Here is an 18,944-nt window from a genome sequence, read left to right as displayed (position 1 = left end):
AAGATGCTGACATTTTCCTCTGTCTAACTTCAATGACTGTGAATCCAAGGACTTTAATATGCATGAAGAGTAATACTGAACACAGCTAACGAGTCTCATGCTATTTTGGAACAAAACAAAACAAAAGCAAAGAAGTAAAGAAGATCAAAGGGTCACACTAGTGAGCGGAAGGATTTGAAGCCCAGGACTTAGTCAATTGAATTACTCCAAGTATAGTTGGTACTCTCCTAGAGTTAGAACAAGCATCCCACACAAATTTAAACAAACCCAAGAAATAGCAAAGGCATCTAGGACAATGCACTTGGGTATTTGTTACTGTGCCATTAGAGGTGTGTAATGTACAGTACTAAGCAATGACGTGAATATTGGAAAGAAGACTCCCCCAGCCACAGCTGTAATTGTTAATTTACTTGAAAGACCCAAGTAAAGCTTTCTTAGGATTGATTATTCAATTCTCAAAAGCCTCTTCATTTCACCCCCTTGCCAGTTTATTGCTATTTGAGTCCACATTCTTTACTTTTAGATGTTGCAGCTTTATGTAATTCCTCTCTCCTTACTCTACGTCTGTCTCTGCCTCCTGGGACAGACGGTCCTTGTATATCATGTTTTGTCATCTAGAAGGTTAAGAGTGATGACTAAGGCAAGTTAAAAGCCTGCCTAGATAAAAACATTAAACATATCTATGTAAAGAAATTATATAGATAAAATAAGGGGCACCCCTTCTGGAGCTCAGAGTAGGTGTGTGGGTGATGGGCCAGTAACTGTCAGCCCTGGGGATGGCTGCCTTCACTCTCTTTCCTTCCTCTTCCTTCCACACCTACAAGTAGTGTCCATTAAGTAGGTTGCAGAGAGGCTAAAACTTTGTAACTGAAGCGCAACGGCTTGACATATTTTATCAGTATCTGGGCAATCATCTCCCTATTTTCAGAAATGCTACCTCAAGAATTACCCCATTTTCTCATCTTAATTCTTATGAAAATGTTTAGATTAGCTATCCAGATTATGTTTTAATTATGCCTTAGGATCCACAATCTGGTATCAATTATAATCTTATCTATAATGGTCTATCTGTAAATCAATGAGTGCTGCTGTGCACCTACAAGGCACAGATTATAAAAGAGGAGGTGATAGATTTCATCGTTCAGTTCTTCCTCAGATATGATTCTAACATAATAAAAATAAAGCCAAGTCTTGCATTCTGCAGCCAGAATATCCATCCCTTGAAGGCACCAGCACAGCCCATAGAAAACATCCAGTGTGGTTTTCTCACAATACCCTGACACTTAGCACTAACGTGGATGTCTACATGTCTAGAAATGAAATAAATTCAAGTGGAGTTTTTATTATAATGTATTCAAGACTGCATTATAGTTCCTAAAATAAATACTTAAATAAATACCTATGTTGACTTGTGGGTAATTGCCATCTAGTGCTTGAATATAATTCTGTTCCAGTTGCATTGTCAATGACTTAGTTCAAATTATAATGTTTCTTAGTCTTTACTCAGTAGCTTCCACTTGGCTCCTGTGCAGCCCAATCACCATATGTCAGCTGGAATGGCCCTTTAAAGGTGTGTTGTGTGTTCTTTAAGACCTCCAATAGCTCCTTTCTTGGTTTTTGAGACCTGCTGGATCCTGCTTCCCCTTCTAATGCTGTTTCACTCTCCTCCACCTCTACAATTGCACTTCAGCTATTCTGGCCTTCTTTCAGATGATAAAATATACCGAGCTCTTTCCAAATTTAGGACTTTTCACATGCATCTTGTACTGCCTGATGTCTGCACATACCCTGCTCCAATGACTAGCATGTTCTCTCTCTACACGTTCATAGGCTTAAAAGGCATCCTTGCAGAAGGGCCCTCGGAGGAACCCGCCGGAAATATTCCCATCTATTAGAGCATGTGTTTACTTTCTTTTGTACTTTTTGAAGCACATGACACAATTTGAATTATACATATTGCCTATTGATGTGGTAGTGGTAATACTTTTAAATACTTTTAAATACTTCTCAGTTTATATTTATTTATCCACTCCTCTGTTCATCCTTATTTGCTTCATATTTCTGAAAATTAAAAAGAAAGAAAGGAAGGAAAGAAGGAAGGAAGGAAGAAAGAAAGAAAGAAAGAAAGAAAGAAAGGAAGGAAGGAAGGAAGAAAGAAAGAAAGAAAGAAAGAAAGAAAGAAAGGAAGGAAGGAAGAAAGAAAGAAAGAAAAGGAGAGGAGAGGAGAGGAGAAGAAAGGAAAGGAAAGGAAAGGAAAGGAAAGGAAAGGAAAGGAAAGGAAAAGAAAGGGAAATCGTGTACTTGGTAATAGTGTCTTCTAGATATGACAGGGAAGCTATAACCATGGAATCTTAACAATATCCTTGCCTAAACAGGAACTGCTCAATTGGATTTGTGAACATGGACTTAAATTTTTTTCTAAGGTCCTACCTCTGGATGAAGAGCTACAGGAATCAATAGCTAGTGAGGGGCAGAATCAGCTTTTTCCAGTGATGAGCCCTTCAGTCTCAAATGCTCAGCTCTAAACACATGTACACGTGCACAGTGTTAAATGAACTTTGTAGGTATGTGTGATTCTACATGTGTGTAACAATAAAAATTTAAAAGAATAATTAAAATTTTATTGTATGCAATAAAATTTTATTGTATATGATAAAATGACAATTTAAATTTAAAATAAAAAATTAAAAAGCAAAGGTTGTAAAATTGTTGAGAAGGAGTGGGGAGCATGGGAGGAGCTGGGGGAAGGGATGGAAATGGTGTACACATGGTGCTCATGCATGAAGTTCTCAAAAATAACTAAATGTTTGAAAAGTTATGTATTAGTCAGGGTTCTCTAGAGTCACAGAACTTATGGATAATTTCTAAATAGTAAAGGAATTTATTGATGACTTACAGTCGGCAGCCCAATTCCCAACAATGGTTCAGTCGCAGCTGTGAATGGAAGTCCAAGGATCTAGCAGTTACTCAGTCTCACGCAGCAAGCAGGCGAAGGAGCAAGAGCAAGAGCTAGACTCCCTTCTTCCAATGTCCTTATATTGTCTCCAGCAAAAGGTGTAGCCCAGATTAAAGGTGTGTTCCACCACACCTTTAATCCCAGATGAAAGGCATAGCCCAGATTAAAGGTGTGTTCCTTAACTCGGAGATTCAATCTTCTGGAATCCATAGCCACTATGGCTCAAGATCTTCAAACCAAGATCCAGATAAGGATCTCCAAGCCTCCAGATAAGGGTCACTGGTGAGCCTTCCAATTCCGGATTGTAGTTCATTCCAAATATTGTCAAGTTGACAACCAGGAATAGCCACTACAATCCACCCCTTGTCAACTTGACACAAATAATATCTCATGTTCACATGAAACAATAACAAGGTTGTAAATACGCCTAACATGATATAACTATCCCTCGTACAATCGCAAACGCATTAGTAAATTTACAATGGGCATTCATATTACTTTATAATCCTCGTTTCTGCAACTGGTTACGTGGCCTTAATTGGTATTTATAACTACCTTCCTCTACTACCCATTCTGTATTTCCTTCTCCTTCAGCCAGCACCTCAGCAGGTCTTGGCTCTTTTCCTGGAGGATTGACCCATACCTTCATTCCTGATGGGTCTGCGTCCTTTGTCATCCTGCTTGGATTAGGCTGTTGTAGTTTCCCATTGACTTTAATCACAGGACATGGTAGTACTAAGAGACGCCCTAAGGGATCTCCTGCACTCCAGACATAATCTTGCTTACCACCATTGTGAAGAGGTAATCCAATTTCCCCATGGTAATCTGGATCTATCACCCCTCCTAACACTGTTATTCCTTTTTTAGCCTGTTGGTTTAAGGGCATTAGAAGCCCAAAATGACCAGGGGGAAGTCTGAGCTTCCAGTTCAATGAAATGTTTGTTGTAGCTCCTGGTAGGAGCACTCCCCTCTCTGGAGCCAAAACTTCTAAGCCAGCAGAACCTAGAGTTATGGGGACAGGAAGCAAAAATTTTCCTAGAGGGTCACTAGGAGTGATAGTAAGTGGAACTATTCCGTTTTCCACCCCTTGATTCCTGGACCCATGAATCCTGGCTATGGGTGAAACTGTACCATATATCGAGCGCTGATTCAAAGCATATACTGCCTTCTGAAGAACTCTGCCCCAGCCTTCCAAGCTGTTACCACCTAATTGGCGCTGTAACTGCGTCTTCAAAAGGCCATTCCATCTTTCTATCAGCCCAGCTGCTTCAGGATGATGGGGAATGTGGTAAGACCAGTGAATTCCATGATCGTGAGCCCACTGTCGTACTTCTCTGGCTGTGAAATGAGTTCCTTGGTCAGAAGCAATACTGTGTGGAATACCATGACGATAGATAAGGCATTCTGTCAGTCCGTGAATGGTGGTTTTAGCAGAGGCATTACGTGCAGGAAAGGCAAATCCATAACCAGAATAAGTATCTACTCCAGTAAGAACAAAACGCTGTCCTTTCCATGAAGGAAGTGGTCCAATGTAGTCAACCTGCCACCAGGTTGCTGGCTGGTCACCTCGAGGAATGGTGCCATATCTGGGGCTCAGTGTTGGTTTCTGCTGTTGGCAGATCTGGCAATCAGCAGCAGCTGTAGCCAGGTCAGCTTTGGTGAGTGGAAGCCCGTGTTGCTGAGCCCAAGCATAACCTCCATCTCGACCACCATGGCCACTTTGTTCATGTGCCCATTGAGCAATGACAGGGATGGCTGGGGAGAGAGGCTGACTGTCCACAGAACGGGTCATCTTATCCACTTGATTATTGAACTCCTCCTCCGCTGAAGTCATCTTTTGGTGAGCATTTACATGGGACACAAATATCTTCACATCCTTTGCCCATTTGGAGAGGTCTATCCACATACTTCTTCCCCAGATGTCTTTCTCACCAATTTTCCAATTGTGATCTTTCCAAGTGCCTGACCATCCAGCCAATCCATTGGCTACAGCCCATGAGTCAGTGAATAATCGTACATCTGGCCATTTCTTCTTACAAACAAACTGTAATACCATGTGTACTGCCCGAAGTTCTGCCCACTGTGAAGATTTTCCTTCACCTGTGTCTTTCAGGGTTGTCCCAGAAAGGGGTTGTAATGCTGCAGCTGTCCACTTCTGGGTAGTGCCTGCATAACGTGCAGAGCCATCAGTAAACCAGGCTCTAGTCTTCTCCTCTTCGGTCAGTTGATCATAGGGAACACCCCATGAGGCTATAGGCGCATGCTTGGCAGCAGATGGCATTGTAACAGGAGTAGAAACCATAGGCATTTGAGCAACTTCTTCATGTAACTTGCTTGTGCCTTCAGGACCTGCTCTGGCCCGATCACGTATATACCACTTCCATTTGATAATAGACTGCTGCTGTGCACGTCCCACTTTATGATTTGCAGGGTCTGATAGTACCCAGCTCATGATGGGTAGTTCAGGTCGCATAGTAACTTGGTGTCCTATTGTCAAACGTTCAGTTTCCACTAAGGCCCAATAGCAGGCCAAGAGCTGTTTTTCAAAGGGAGAATAGTTGTCTGCAGATGATGGTAGAGCTTTGCTCCAAAATCCCAAAGGTCTTTTCTGTGATTCACCTACAGGGGCCTGCCAGAGGCTCCAAACAGCATCTCTATCAGCCACAGACACCTCAAGTACCATCGGGTCTGCTGGGTCATATGGTCCAAGTGGTAGAGCAGCCTGCACAGCAGCCTGGACCTGTTGAAGGGCCTTCTCCTGTTCCAGGCCCCACACAAAGCTAGCAGCTTTCCGAGTCACTTGGTAAATAGGCCTAAGTAACACACCCAAGTGAGGGATGTGTTGTCTCCAGAATCCAAATAGGCCCACTAAACGTTGTGCTTCTTTCTTGGTTGTAGGAGGGGCCAGGTGCAATAACTTATCTTTCACCTTAGAAGGAATATCTCTGCATGCTCCACACCACTGGACTCCTAAGAATTTCACTGAGGTAGATGGTCCTTGAATTTTGGTTGGATTTATTTCCCATCCTCTGATACGCATATGTGTTACCAATGAGTCCAAAGTGGTAGCTACTTCCTGCTCACTTGGTCCAATCAGCATAATATCATCAATATAGTGCACCAATGTGATATTTTGTGGAAGATCCAAACGATCAAGATCCCTTCTAACTAAATTATGACACAGGGCAGGAGAGTTAATATATCCTTGAGGCAAAACTGTGAAGGTATACTGTTGGCCTTGCCAACTGAAAGCAAATTGCTTCTGGTGGTCCTTATGGACAGGTACTGAGAAGAAGGCATTTGCCAGATCAATAGCCGCATACCAGGTGCCAGGAGATGTGTTAATTTGCTCAAGTAATGAAACTACATCTGGTACAGCAGCTGCAATTGGAGTTACCACCTGATTTAGTTTTCGATAATCAACTGTCATTCTCCATGATCCATCTGTTTTCTGCACTGGCCAGATAGGAGAGTTAAATGGAGATGTGGTGGGAACCACCACCCCTGCATCTTTCAAGTCCTTGATAGTGGCAGTAATTTCTGCAATTCCTCCAGGAATACGATACTGTTTTTGATTCACTATTTTCTTTGGCAGAGGCAACTCTAAAGGCTTCCATTTGGCCTTTCCAACCATAATAGCCCTCACTCTACAGTTCAGGGAACCAATATGAGAATTCTGCCAATTTCTGAGTATATCTATCCCAATTATACATTCTGGAACTGGGGAAATCACCACAGGATGTGTCCGGGGACCTACTGGACCTACTGTGAGTCGGACATCAGTCAAAACTCCATTAATCACCTGCCCTCCATAAGCCCCTACTTTAACTGGAGGGCCACAATGTTTCTTGGGATCCCCTGGGATCAGTGTCAACTCAGAACCAGTATCCAGCAGACCCCGAAAAGTCTGATTATTTCCTTTTCCCCAGTGTACAGTTACCCTTGTAAAAGGCCGTAGGTCCCTCTGGGGAAGAACTGGAGAAAGGGTAACAGCAAAACCTTTGAGTGTCTTATCAAGATCCTTCCTCAGAGGAACCTGGCCACCCCTTCATTCAAGGGGTTCCGGATCTGCAAACTGTCTCAAGTCTGGAAATTGATTCACTGGCCGAGATTGCTGTTTACCACGATCTAATGTAGCCTTTCTTTCATTTGTTTGAGAATTTTTCTGCTTATACAGATCAAACAAATATGCAGTAGGCTTCCTATGTATTTCATTCCTGGAAACACCATGATTGATTAGCCAGTACCAAAGGTCCAAGCGAGTCATGCCATTATAAATTTCACCTCTCCTGTGCTGACCATGACTGGGTATGTTATTATAAACATTCTTTTGTCTACGCTGTCCATTATAATAACTAGGATCACCTTGTCTCCGGCGATTCAATGCTGCCACCTGGCCCTTGTTACCTCGGGATCCAACTAAACCCAGTGAATTTAATTCATCTAATTGAGCAGAAGCATCTCCAATGCTAAGATCTGGCACAAGGAAAAGGGAAAGAACAAAACCCTTCAAATGTGCTGGTGCCCCTCTCACCAATTTGCGTCTTATAGAGCTGGTGAAAGGCATATCTTCTGGACCTTCCCATTGTGGACAATTATGCTTTACACAATATATCCACTCTAGCATTGCAATTTCCCTAAGTCTTAAAATCCCTTCATCAACACTAAGCCACGGAATATCAGGCATCTCCAAGTCATTTCCAGTAGGCCATCTTTTGATAAACACCTCAGCCAACCATTCAAACAAACTTTTGACACCTTTTTTAACTATGTGAGCTTCCGTATTAAACCTAGAATCTCTACTCAGAGGACCCATGTCAATAAACTCAGCCTGCTCTAGTTTTATGTTCCTTCCACCCTTATCCCACACCCTTAAAATCCATTCCCACACATATTCACCAGGTTTCTGCTTGAATGAATTAGCAAACTCATTAAGCTCCTTAGTAGTGTAGCGAATTTCCTCATGGACTATACTTTCTACCTCCCCTCTAGGAGCCTGTTTTGCTTTGAGTCTGGTTACAGGTCTAGAAGAAACTATTGGTGGGCCGTGAGCAGACTCTGCAAAATTAATTTCCTCATGTGGGGAAGGCATTATTTCAAGAGGTGGGGCTGAGGGTACTACTTCCTCAGGTGGGGCAAACCCTTGAGAATCTGAGGATTCAAAATTCTCAGCTTCAACATGGTCTTCCCACACATCCCCGTCCCATGTTGTAGGATCCCATTCTTTGCCAATTAGAGCCCTTACTTTAACTGTCGACACACTCTGAGGCTGAGACTTGAATTTTCTCTGTAGTTCAGCCAACCTTACAATGAGAGTTTCTGTTTGATTTTCTGCAACTTGAGCTCTATTGCTACAAGAGAGAAGATTCTCCTCAAGGACACACTTAGCAACTTTTAGATCGTTTACTTGTGTCTGGAGCCTTTCGATTTTATCACACAACTCCTTCCTTTCATTCATCATTTTTTCCACAGATACTAAGAGCAGCCAGCCAGTAAAATCATTTTTCGATTTTTTCCCCATCTTGTAGAAAGCTTTGTGCACTGAATCACCTAATTCATTAAGAAAATCAAGGGCATTAGCTTCTTTAAGTTCGGAATATAGTTTCAACCATGGGTCTTCAAAATTCTCTGAGCTCCCAGGAGGGAGAGAATCTGGAGAGGTTTCAATATTTGAAAGTGCTGGTGGATCAACAAGCCAATTCCAGTATTTTAAAAGATTCATCCTTGTACTTCTGTTACTCTAGAACCACTCCTGGTACCAACTTCTGTATTAGTCAGGGTTCTCTAGAGTCACAGAACTTATGGATAATTTCTAAATAGTAAAGGAATTTATTGATGACTTACAGTCGGCAGCCCAATTCCCAACAATGGTTCAGTCGCAGCTGTGAATGGAAGTCCAAGGATCTAGCAGTTACTCAGTCTCACGCAGCAAGCAGGCGAAGGAGCAAGAGCAAGAGCTAGACTCCCTTCTTCCAATGTCCTTATATTGTCTCCAGCAAAAGGTGTAGCCCAGATTAAAGGTGTGTTCCACCACACCTTTAATCCCAGATGAAAGGCATAGCCCAGATTAAAGGTGTGTTCCTTAACTCGGAGATTCAATCTTCTGGAATCCATAGCCACTATGGCTCAAGATCTTCAAACCAAGATCCAGATAAGGATCTCCAAGCCTCCAGATAAGGGTCACTGGTGAGCCTTCCAATTCCGGATTGTAGTTCATTCCAAATATTGTCAAGTTGACAACCAGGAATAGCCACTACAAGTTAGTAGCTCAGAAAACCAATGATGGAAGTCACAGAGCGGACTAGAGTCCCTTAGCCTCTTATTAACACATAAAATACCAGTCTGAGCCACTGAAACAGTGATAACAATTACACTGTTAAAGGAAGGAGCAGACGCCTCATTGCTTGTAAGTTTTGGACTAGTGTGGGAAGAAGAGGACTTCATAGAACTTCAAGGCCAGGAACAATACCACTGCTTTCCCTTTTCAGGGATGAGCCAGAGAGCACTGAGCAAATAATCTCCCATTTTGAACATGTGGACACTGATCTTTGTTAAGAAGGTAAAATGGCGTATCAGACAGAGAAAATCAAGTTTACACTTCAAGACTTCCTTTGCTCCCCATATGCTATGAACTCTTTGTTCAGAGTTAGATAATTAGACAGGTAGCCTCATGTGGGGATCCGGCAGAAATAAGTGTGGTTTTCCTGATATTTGTCTACAGTTCCAAGATATGACAGAGTCATAGAGAAGCCTGAGGCTAGAGACGACAAACATCCTGCCCAAGGGGGAAGATCCCAGACATTCAGTGGAGCTACCAGCGTCTGTAGTTGTAGATGCATACAGGGTGGATGATCAATCCGGGAGGTTAGGAAGGATCGCTCATGGTGCCGCTACACAGCAATATGCACACATCTTTCTTTCCTGGCAGACACCCTGTTACTATTTGGAAAAAGGGTAAAGGGGGTGGGACTAGCCCAGAAATGAAACAAAGTAATTTATTATAGAAAAATGTGACCATTATTTAAGAAGATGTTTTAGAGAGATGGACTGAACTAGATTGTATAGTACACTATCTTAAATGGCGCTATTATCTTCTTTTAGGTGAGAACTCTGTAAAAGATGTAACTAGAGACAATATTTAGAGAGTTACCTTCCTTGCCCCCCTTCATTTGAGTTGCAGTGTGATAAATTGTCACTCTTTTTCATTTAATACACATGTCACCTATAAAGATAGGAGCCATACTTGTTGAAACCCTAGCTCCAAATGTTATGCTGGTGTAAAATAACGTGTCTAATAAATCTACGACAAGTCAATGGATATATGCTGTAATAAGTGCTGTATGGGAAAGGCAAATCAGTCAACCTGCTATGTATGTCTGGTGAATTGAGAGTGTCCGGATTCATCTTTGAAGTGTATGAAGAATAGCCCTGAGCCCAAATCTGGGTTCCTTCTCTCTTCTAATGGACATCTATGTAGACCTTTGATTTTGTTTTGTTGTTCTGTGAAGTTACAAAAACAAACCCTCTGCTTCTTCAACAGGTTTTCCTTGATGTGCTAAGTAAACATTTCTAAGCATCTATATACACACCTGTTAATGTAGATTTATTACCACTGAGATAATGTGCAACATTTTTATTGAACATGGAGAGCTGGATACAACTCTGGCTCTCTAACATGTCCTTCTGAGGATTATCAGTAGCAACATTCTGTCATCATGTACTTTTCCATCTTTACCCACATGTCCAGGTGGAATTTAATGTCCCAATGCTGGGCTCAAGAACCTGACCAAAGACCCACTTTCCATAACATTCAAAACCAGCTTCAGTTATTCAGAAATGTTTTCTTAAACAATGTTTCTCATTGTGGAGAAGCAGCTCCCACCGGTGGAGTCATCAACAAAGGCTTTGAAGGTGAGCTCGGTTCTCCCCAGTTTTACAGTGTTTCTCCCAAGGTTACAATGAACTCTACACAGCAGGTACTTTAGGGTAGGTAATAATAATAATATGCACCATTATGTTGTTTGTTGGGTACCTCTTTGGAAAATGCCTTGTATTGTGTATTAAAATTAAAGAAAGAGATCATTGCTTGTCTAAGGTAGTAAAAAGTAGAGTTTTCATAGTAGGCTGTTTCCCTTCAGTCTGTTCATGGCCTCCCTGCCCTTCATCAGTTGTATTTCAACTGCAGAGTTGAGCTTAGATAATTATAGACTCTCTGTTTATGACATCATCATTGGCCTCTTCGGGGCTTCTGCCTTATTTTGTTTATCTCTTTAGTTGGGTTGTCTCCATATTCTTCTCTGGTTCTACTTCCTCCATTCCCCACCCCCACCTCCTGCCAAGCAACCATTCTAATTACTTTAATGAATATCTTTCTATTTGTATGTTTTCCGGAAAATATGTAGTTTGGTATGCATGAATATGAAGGACTGGCACCACAAGTTGGTGGGCATGGATAGGAGATAACAGAAAAGGAAGAGGAAAACCCGAAGGTAGTATTGTCATGGAAACTCAGAGTACTAGTGAAGGAAGAAGTGGGTGAATTCTACAGAAATAGCCACTCTTCCAGAAGTTACAGTTGATCTGTATTTTATTATTTATTTAATTATTGTAATTTTTTTGAGGCAGTCCCTTATATAGCCCAAGCCAGCCTCACACTCACTATGTAACTGAGGATAGCTTTTGTCTTAATTAGTGTTTCTATTGCTGGGAAGAGACTCCATGGCCATGATAGTGGCATGCATGCATATATGTTGCTGAAAAAAAATAGCTGAAAGTCTATATCAGATCCAAGGCAGCAGGAAGAGAACTGTCACACTAGGCTTGAATATCTGAGACCTCAAAGCCCAACCCCTAGAGACACACCTCCTTCAGCAAAGCCACACTTACTCCAATGAAGCCTCACCTCCTAAAAGTGCCACTCACTATGGACCTATGAGGGCCATTTTTGCTAAAGCCACCACAACTTTGATCTATGAACCTTCTTGTCGCACCTCAAGAGTATTAAGAGTACAAGTGTGCTGGGCTCTACTTGCAATATATTTTAAAAATTCATGTCTTTACTCATGGGATCTTTCCTACCTGGTGTATTAAATGTATTTTATAAAAAAAACACAAGGATGCTCCAGTAGGCCTGAGAGGTTATTTTTTTCTAAGGCTCTACTAGAAATTTCCATAGACCTATTAACAGTTGACCTGTGAGGCTAAGGGAGGAAGCAAATGATGCTGACATCAATGTATCTTCACACGTGCTCTGGGTTATGCCACAATGAAGGGTTGAACAGCCAGGTAGAACAGAAGAGCTTATTCTGACTGCTGGCTAGAAATCACGCACCGTTTTGGTTTGATTATACCTGACCGATTTGGATACTATTTTGTGTTGTCAGAGAGGATTGAAATTCTAAAAATGAGCAATAAAGTCCAATGTACTAGCCCATGCCTAAAATCCCAGCACTCAGTAGGCAAAGGTCTTATCACAATTTCAAAGGCAGCTGCATCTACATAGGGGGTTCCAGGAAAGCCATGGATGCATAGTGAGACCTTGTTTCCAGAAAAAATGAAACCAATAGATATCATTAATAAAATCAGAGAAGTAGACAGTGGACATAAGCAAGTGGAATAATGAGGTAGGAATCTTTAACAGTCAAACTATAATGATTTAAAAACTAATCTGGGCTGATAGAAATCTAACTGTAGTAAAAGAGAAATCATTTTTCTGCTGTTTGAAGTTAAAGAATGGAAAGAAGTTGGGAATCACTAGAATATTTGACAGTCAAGATTATGATTGAAGAATAGAGGCAGGAACAAGAGAAGAAACAGTGAAGAGTGATGTTTGCACATTTGCAAAGATATAAATGCTGAAGCAGTTTCTATAAGACAAACTGAATGTAATCATTATTTATAATTTGAGAGAAATAATTTATTGCTTTGCAGACTAATGAGCATATTTAACACAGCATCAAAGGTGTTTGTTATCATTGTGGGAGACATAACAAAAAAAAAAAAAACAAGAAAGTCACTGGAAGGGCTTTTTCCATTTCTCAAAAATGAAGCACTGTAGGATTACAGCAATAATATAGCAGAAACGGCATGTCTATGATTTGGTCTTACTGACCTAATGGGGGAGAAGGAGTTGGAAGGGGGAGGTGAGAGGGACAGGCACACACACACACACACACACACACACACACACACACACACACACAGAGAGAGAGAGAGAGAGAGAGAGAGACTTAGTAACATATCTGGGCACCTAGTAAAAATACCCCAGTGACTTCATCCCAACATTTGTGTAAACATCACCTCACCAGCTCAAAGAGTTCTACAGGAAACAAATCTCAATGCCCTGTGCTGTTCTAAACATAGCCAGTCAGCCGGCATATGTCTCGCCTCTAAATACCCTGTCTTACTCGGAAGTCTTTATTTTAATATTTCCCTTCCAAAGAGGTTCCTGAGTGCCTGCCACCTTTGTTCAGGATATCTGCCTTAGCTTTGATCTGTAGGTTTTGGAGTGAATACTTTTTGAAAAGAAGTATCAAAACAACCTTCCCCATCACCACCATCTCTCCAGAGCTCTTTATGCAACAAGATGTATTAATTGCTAAAAGCTTGCCAGGGTCAAGTTACTAAATATTGCTGCCAGCACTCTGAACCGATGAAGTAGGTAGTTAATGGTTTTTCTTAGGCACACAGAAGTATAATCTGCAAAAAGAAATTTATTTGTTTAATATAAGTAATTTTTTTTACTCCCTCAAACTCATCAAAACAAAATAATTAAAGTTATGCTTGGTGGAAGCACTCCAATACATTACTGAATGGATTAAACGAATGTCAATGAAGCAGCTAACAAGAGTGGAGAGGTGTAAGCTGTAGGGGTAACCCATGTAATTTCTCTAAGCCTCTTAAGACTATCTTAATGAGGAGCAACTCGATTGGAGCTGCTGAATGACTCAATGCTAAATATATTATTTCTTGAAGATTTCTATTGCTATTATTATAGAAAGTTTTTTAATGTCTGTAGTATATACTATCAATTCACATAGTTAGTAGAAATTGGGTTGTCCCTTGGCACTCAGAATCTAGGTGTTAGGCAAACTTGGCATCTCATGAAGGGTCCACTGTTCTCACACAGCATGGAAATTCAATCCATCCCTCAGAGAGACACAACAGGACACAAACTCATTTTAGCTGGATGGCCTTAAGCATATTATTGAACTTCTTTGTTCCTTATCTTCCTCATCTGTTAAATTCAGACTACCTAATCAATAAGGAAAAAAATGAGTTAAGACATACCTATGGCTTAGAATGTTACTCAGTGCATAATAAGGGCTCTATAAAGGTTAACTTGAACAATAATCAATATAACTACTAATATACTTCATGTCACCTTCCTCCTCCTTTACCTTGCCACCCAACTGATCCAGGTGTGCATTCTTTCCCTTGTGTGCACTGTTGAAGATGACCAGCCACATCGGATTCCTATTGTTCCTTCACTGAGCACACTCCTGACTCTCAAGCCTTGCTCTCTGGTCCTTCTCAATGCTCTTAGAGTAACCATTCACCTGAGCCAATACAGGGCTAAAAGAGGATGCAGGCCTAGTGGCACAGTCCGATTATCCCTGAATTTGGTAGGAGGCTGATGCAGAAGGGCGATGAGTTCAAGTCTTGCCTGGGAAACTCAGGACAACCCTGTCTGAAAACCTTACAGAACAACAGGGACATACTTTAGTGGTAGATGACTCAGGCAGCATGATTAAGGCCCTAGGATCAATCTCCTTACTGTGGCAAAGAAGAAAAAGACAAAACAAAACAAAATGGAAGAACTATGGACACTGTTCTTATTTAATCTGCATGTCTGCTAGAACCTTACCTCATTCATGGGTACTTTGTGACCGCTATTTAAAATGGCAGCTCATTCCCATGCTGTTATTCTCTAGGTCCTTTCTTTGTCCACTGCTCTCCATAGTCTATTGGTTCACTGTCCATCTCTTTCCATCTGAAGGTAAATTCTAAAAAGCAACATCTCTGTATTACAGATAAGCAGTGCATGCCTTATTTCTGGTAGACTATGTAATATCTTATGCATTATCTTAACAAGCAATGCCTGGCATGAGGCTCCTAACCTTCCTCACAAGGCAGTGACCTGCTTCACCTGTTTCTCATGTCTGCAGTATCACAGCATTTTATATAGTCTTTTACATAATTGCACATCAGCACCTACAGTGACATGTCCACTTCTAGAATGCTGTAGTCTAAAGGACAGGGAGCAGGTGCTATTTATTTTTCTCTTTGTAACATTTAGCCATTCACATAAGATACTGTCAAGCAAATTACATATATATATATATATATATGTAATTATATATATATATCCCAGTTCATATACATATAATAATATATACTATTATTACAAACAAAAGAAGTCAGGTAGACATTGCAATAACTTCTATACTCTCTCACAGGTGAAGATGATGAAATGGTCACTTTGAACTCAGATGACACGATGCCAGTTGCCTTGATGGAAACCAAGAACCAAGAAGGATTAAATTATATGGTGCTTGCCACAAAATGTAGCCAAGGTGAAGGAAGTTATGAGGGTCCTCTAGGCCCTAAGGAACTTGGGTCATGTGATCTGAAGAAAGACAAGAAGCAACCACAGGCAGACAAAGATTTCTGCCAGGAACCACAGGTGGCTTATGGCTCTCCTGGCCTGTCTGAAGGCCTGAATTATGCCTGTCTTGCTCACAGTGAACATGGAGATGTGTCTGAATAATAGTGTCTCGTAGGAAATACAGCACTGAGATCAACATCGTGTTAAGTTACTTGCAGAAAAGAATAAAGTTGTGGTGGCAGTTGACTCTGAATTGACACAGTGAAGTTCCTAAGTTCTGATCTTGGTTCCAAGAGCCATTTGGTTTCACTCAGTGTTCTCTTTACCTAACCTTCAGTGGATTATCAGAGGAACCTTTGCATACCTGGATATCCCTAAGACAAATCCTAAGTCTCGGAAGAAAACATCGCTGTTCCTCTCTTCTGAAGTCCTTTACTTCAGAGTACTGCCCACCCTGATGTCTGCGGTGCAGTAAAAACATCTTTGCCAAGTGGGCAGTGACAGGAATAGGTCCATGCAAGGCTGTGCGTGGGGGTGGAGTGGGAGTCTGCTGAGGACCACCTGAACTGCAGATTACCTTAAAGAGGATGCAGGAAACAATTAGAGACACATACAGGAGGGGCCAGCTCATGTGCCATGAGGAATCATCTGTCACGCTATTATTCCAATAAAATATCCCCTTTAATCATCACCGTAAACCCTTTTGTATTTTGGAAGCTTGGATGAACAGCTTTAGGCATAGCAAAAATGGGACCATGAAAATCTCTGGATCTCAAACTTTGACATTTTTGTGGTCTTTAGGTGGCATACAAATTATCTTGTGATTTAAAAAAATGATTTTTAATCTATTTTTTATTTTGTGTGTGTGAGCGTTTGCCTGCTGGAGGGGAGTGTTGGAGCTCCGAGAACTGGAGTTACAGGTGGCTGTGAGGTGCCACAGTGAGTTATGGGAACTGACCTGCATCCCCCTGGAAGAACAGACAGCTCACCGAACCCCTGACCGTACTCAGCTCCTGTCTTGTGATTTTTATGCCACCATGAAAACTGGTGTAAGGATTGTTTGGGAGAAGACACTGGGATGTAGCTCAACAAAGAGCATTTGACTAGCGTGAATGAACCCCGTGGTTGTCTCCAGCACCACACACACATGCGCTCACACTCACTCATCATTGTTTCTTGTCAGACCTATTTTATACTAAAAATCTAGAGTAAATAATCCTTAAAATCAGATGTAAGTGACTGTACACTTTTAATTCAAACCGTGTAATTTTTATCACCTGCATAGAATAATAAACAATTACATGAGGACAATTGAAACAATCAATGCTCAGGAAAACGCTTTGCTTAGGAACAAGTTTCCCTTTACAGTTACACATTTACATCTTAGGCTTTGAGTGGTGCAGTAGCCAGACCTATGTTCCTAGCCCATGTGTTCTTTGGTTGCCATTTATAGGCTACCTGCTGATTGTAACATTTACTAAAAATGACTGTAGAAGATCACAAATCTGCTTCCATCCTTGACAATCTTTAACTTGCCTGGAGCCTGAAAACTTACCTAGGAGACTGGCTGAACATGAACACAGAGAAATGAGTGTCCTAATTTGGGGATGGACAGCCCCAGCGTTAAGGTACGGAATTTGTGTTCACTTTGTCACACACCCAATTCTCCCTTGACCAAGGCAGAATATTTCCTCTCTGCCCATGGGAGCCTCTGGTGGAAAGCTATCTTTCCTTTTACCAGTTCAGGACATGAGACCCTTCCCTGAATTGAAGAATTCTATACTACTCTCAGAGTGGGAACTCAGTCATGTTCCCTCTCTCAGAATGTCCTGCAGGAACAAGGCAAACAATACTTTCCTCGATCCATGCACCCAGCCTGCTCCCTCAGAGCACATGGCAGCAGAGACAGCAGAGAGAATCTGCCTTGGCAGTTGGGACAGGCAGCCTGGACTGGTTGTGCTGGCAGCACCTCACTGCTTCTTGCTCTATGACCTCCCGTTCTTCCTGGGACTCTGCCTGCCCTATGGCCTCCAAACCCTTTCAGTAAATACTATGAAGTCAAAGTTCTGTTACCTGTAGCTTGGGATTCATTCATTCAGCTCCATAGATCTCTGTTTTGGAAAATGTGAATTTTTTTTTTTAAATTAGACTTGCCTTCTAATACATTTTCACTACAAATTGGACAGTAGAGAATCCACAGCTCTCTGTGGGGGAATAGGCAGTACAGTTTTTCTGTTTCAGCTTAGTATAAGTCAGCAGTCTCCATTCATGATAGATTCTCCCTGAGTTGGCTTACTTTTTGAAGTTGGTCAGGGATACATGGTACCTGAACCCAGTGACATATGTCACTATTCCCAGGTTTCATTGTATTCAACCAGAAGAATTAAGGAGCTAAACATACCTTCTCAACATGAGTGTAAATACATATTTTGTGGTATGTCTATCCAGGTTCTTATTTTTAGTATATATAAAAATGAAACATACATGTAATGTTAGTTAGGGATCATGTCATGTTTTCATATACACCCACATGCATACTGCCCTCTATATTTGTTCTCTCATGTGATCTTATCTTTATACCTAGAGTAATTGTGGTGCTCTCTCTCAGTTTCATTTACTTGGTATTATTACAGGCTTCCCTCTCATGTCATTGAAAATTCATCATAGATGTTTCTAATGGTTGCCTAAAATTCCTTAGGAAGCATTACTGTAATTGCTTGCTCCTTTGAAGACACATACATTCGGCTGTCAATCATTCATTCAGTGAACAATTTTTGAGTGTCCAGCAGGTGTTTTCTGGGAGGGAGTAACACAGAGAGGTCTCTGTCTCTGCAGACATGATCTATTGACATTCTAATTAGAGGAGGGGGTGACGTAATCAACAGAAAACAGCGACAGCTGACAGCAAACACGGTAGGTCACAGCGTCACAGGCTCCAGATGTCACACACTCAGTGATGGGAGTACTGTTGAGAAAATTCTAAAACAAACAGTGGGGAATATTTGGAGGGTCCCCCTACCCCAAAAAAGACTTTGACTTGCCAGACCCCTTCTGATCCCTCTGAATGTGTAAGTCCCCTATCCAAAGTAATGGCACAGTCTTTTAGGGCAAGATAGGAAAGAGGCCTGCCTCTTCCTTCCTAGCCACCCACTCACCTGACTGCAGGTGAAACACTGGAATTAAATCCCAGCAGAGCTCGATGCACAATGTGCTGCATCTGAAGAAGGGAGTTCTAAGGGCTATCCAATTCGTGCTGGTAGTTGCTAGGGAACCGTAGGCTTATATTTTTCAAAATCTACTTGAATAAGGGTTCTTAAACACTTCAACCTCCCTTATAGCCCACTGACCAAATATGGTTAGTATGGTAGGAAGATGGCTAAT

General features: G+C 41.5%; 1 protein-coding gene across 5 annotated transcripts in view; it reads left to right on the top strand.

Moving 5' to 3' along the window:
- Ros1 (Ros1 proto-oncogene) overlaps window positions 1-16,878 on the top strand; it is a 150,536-nt gene extending 133,658 nt beyond the window's left edge. For 2 of the 5 annotated variants that reach the window (XM_017313855.1, XM_011243147.2), the window contains 2 exons: window positions 10,704-10,867; window positions 15,415-16,877. In XM_017313855.1, coding sequence (XP_017169344.1) covers window positions 10,704-10,867; window positions 15,415-15,725 — 475 coding nt within the window. In that variant the 3' untranslated portion in view covers window positions 15,726-16,877. Of the gene's footprint in view, window positions 1-10,703; window positions 10,868-15,414 lie in introns of all 5 variants that reach the window. The other 3 variants (XM_017313858.1, NM_011282.2, XM_017313856.1) reach the window with 3 other exon arrangements.
- The last annotated feature ends 2,066 nt before the right edge of the window (window positions 16,879-18,944 follow it).

The sequence above is a fragment of the Mus musculus genome, chromosome 10, assembly GCF_000001635.26.
Source record: "Mus musculus strain C57BL/6J chromosome 10, GRCm38.p6 C57BL/6J".
Lineage (NCBI taxonomy): Eukaryota > Metazoa > Chordata > Mammalia > Rodentia > Muridae > Mus > Mus musculus.
The sequence above is the reverse complement of the archived record's forward strand: the minus strand, read 5'-3'. Positions and strand labels throughout refer to the sequence as shown.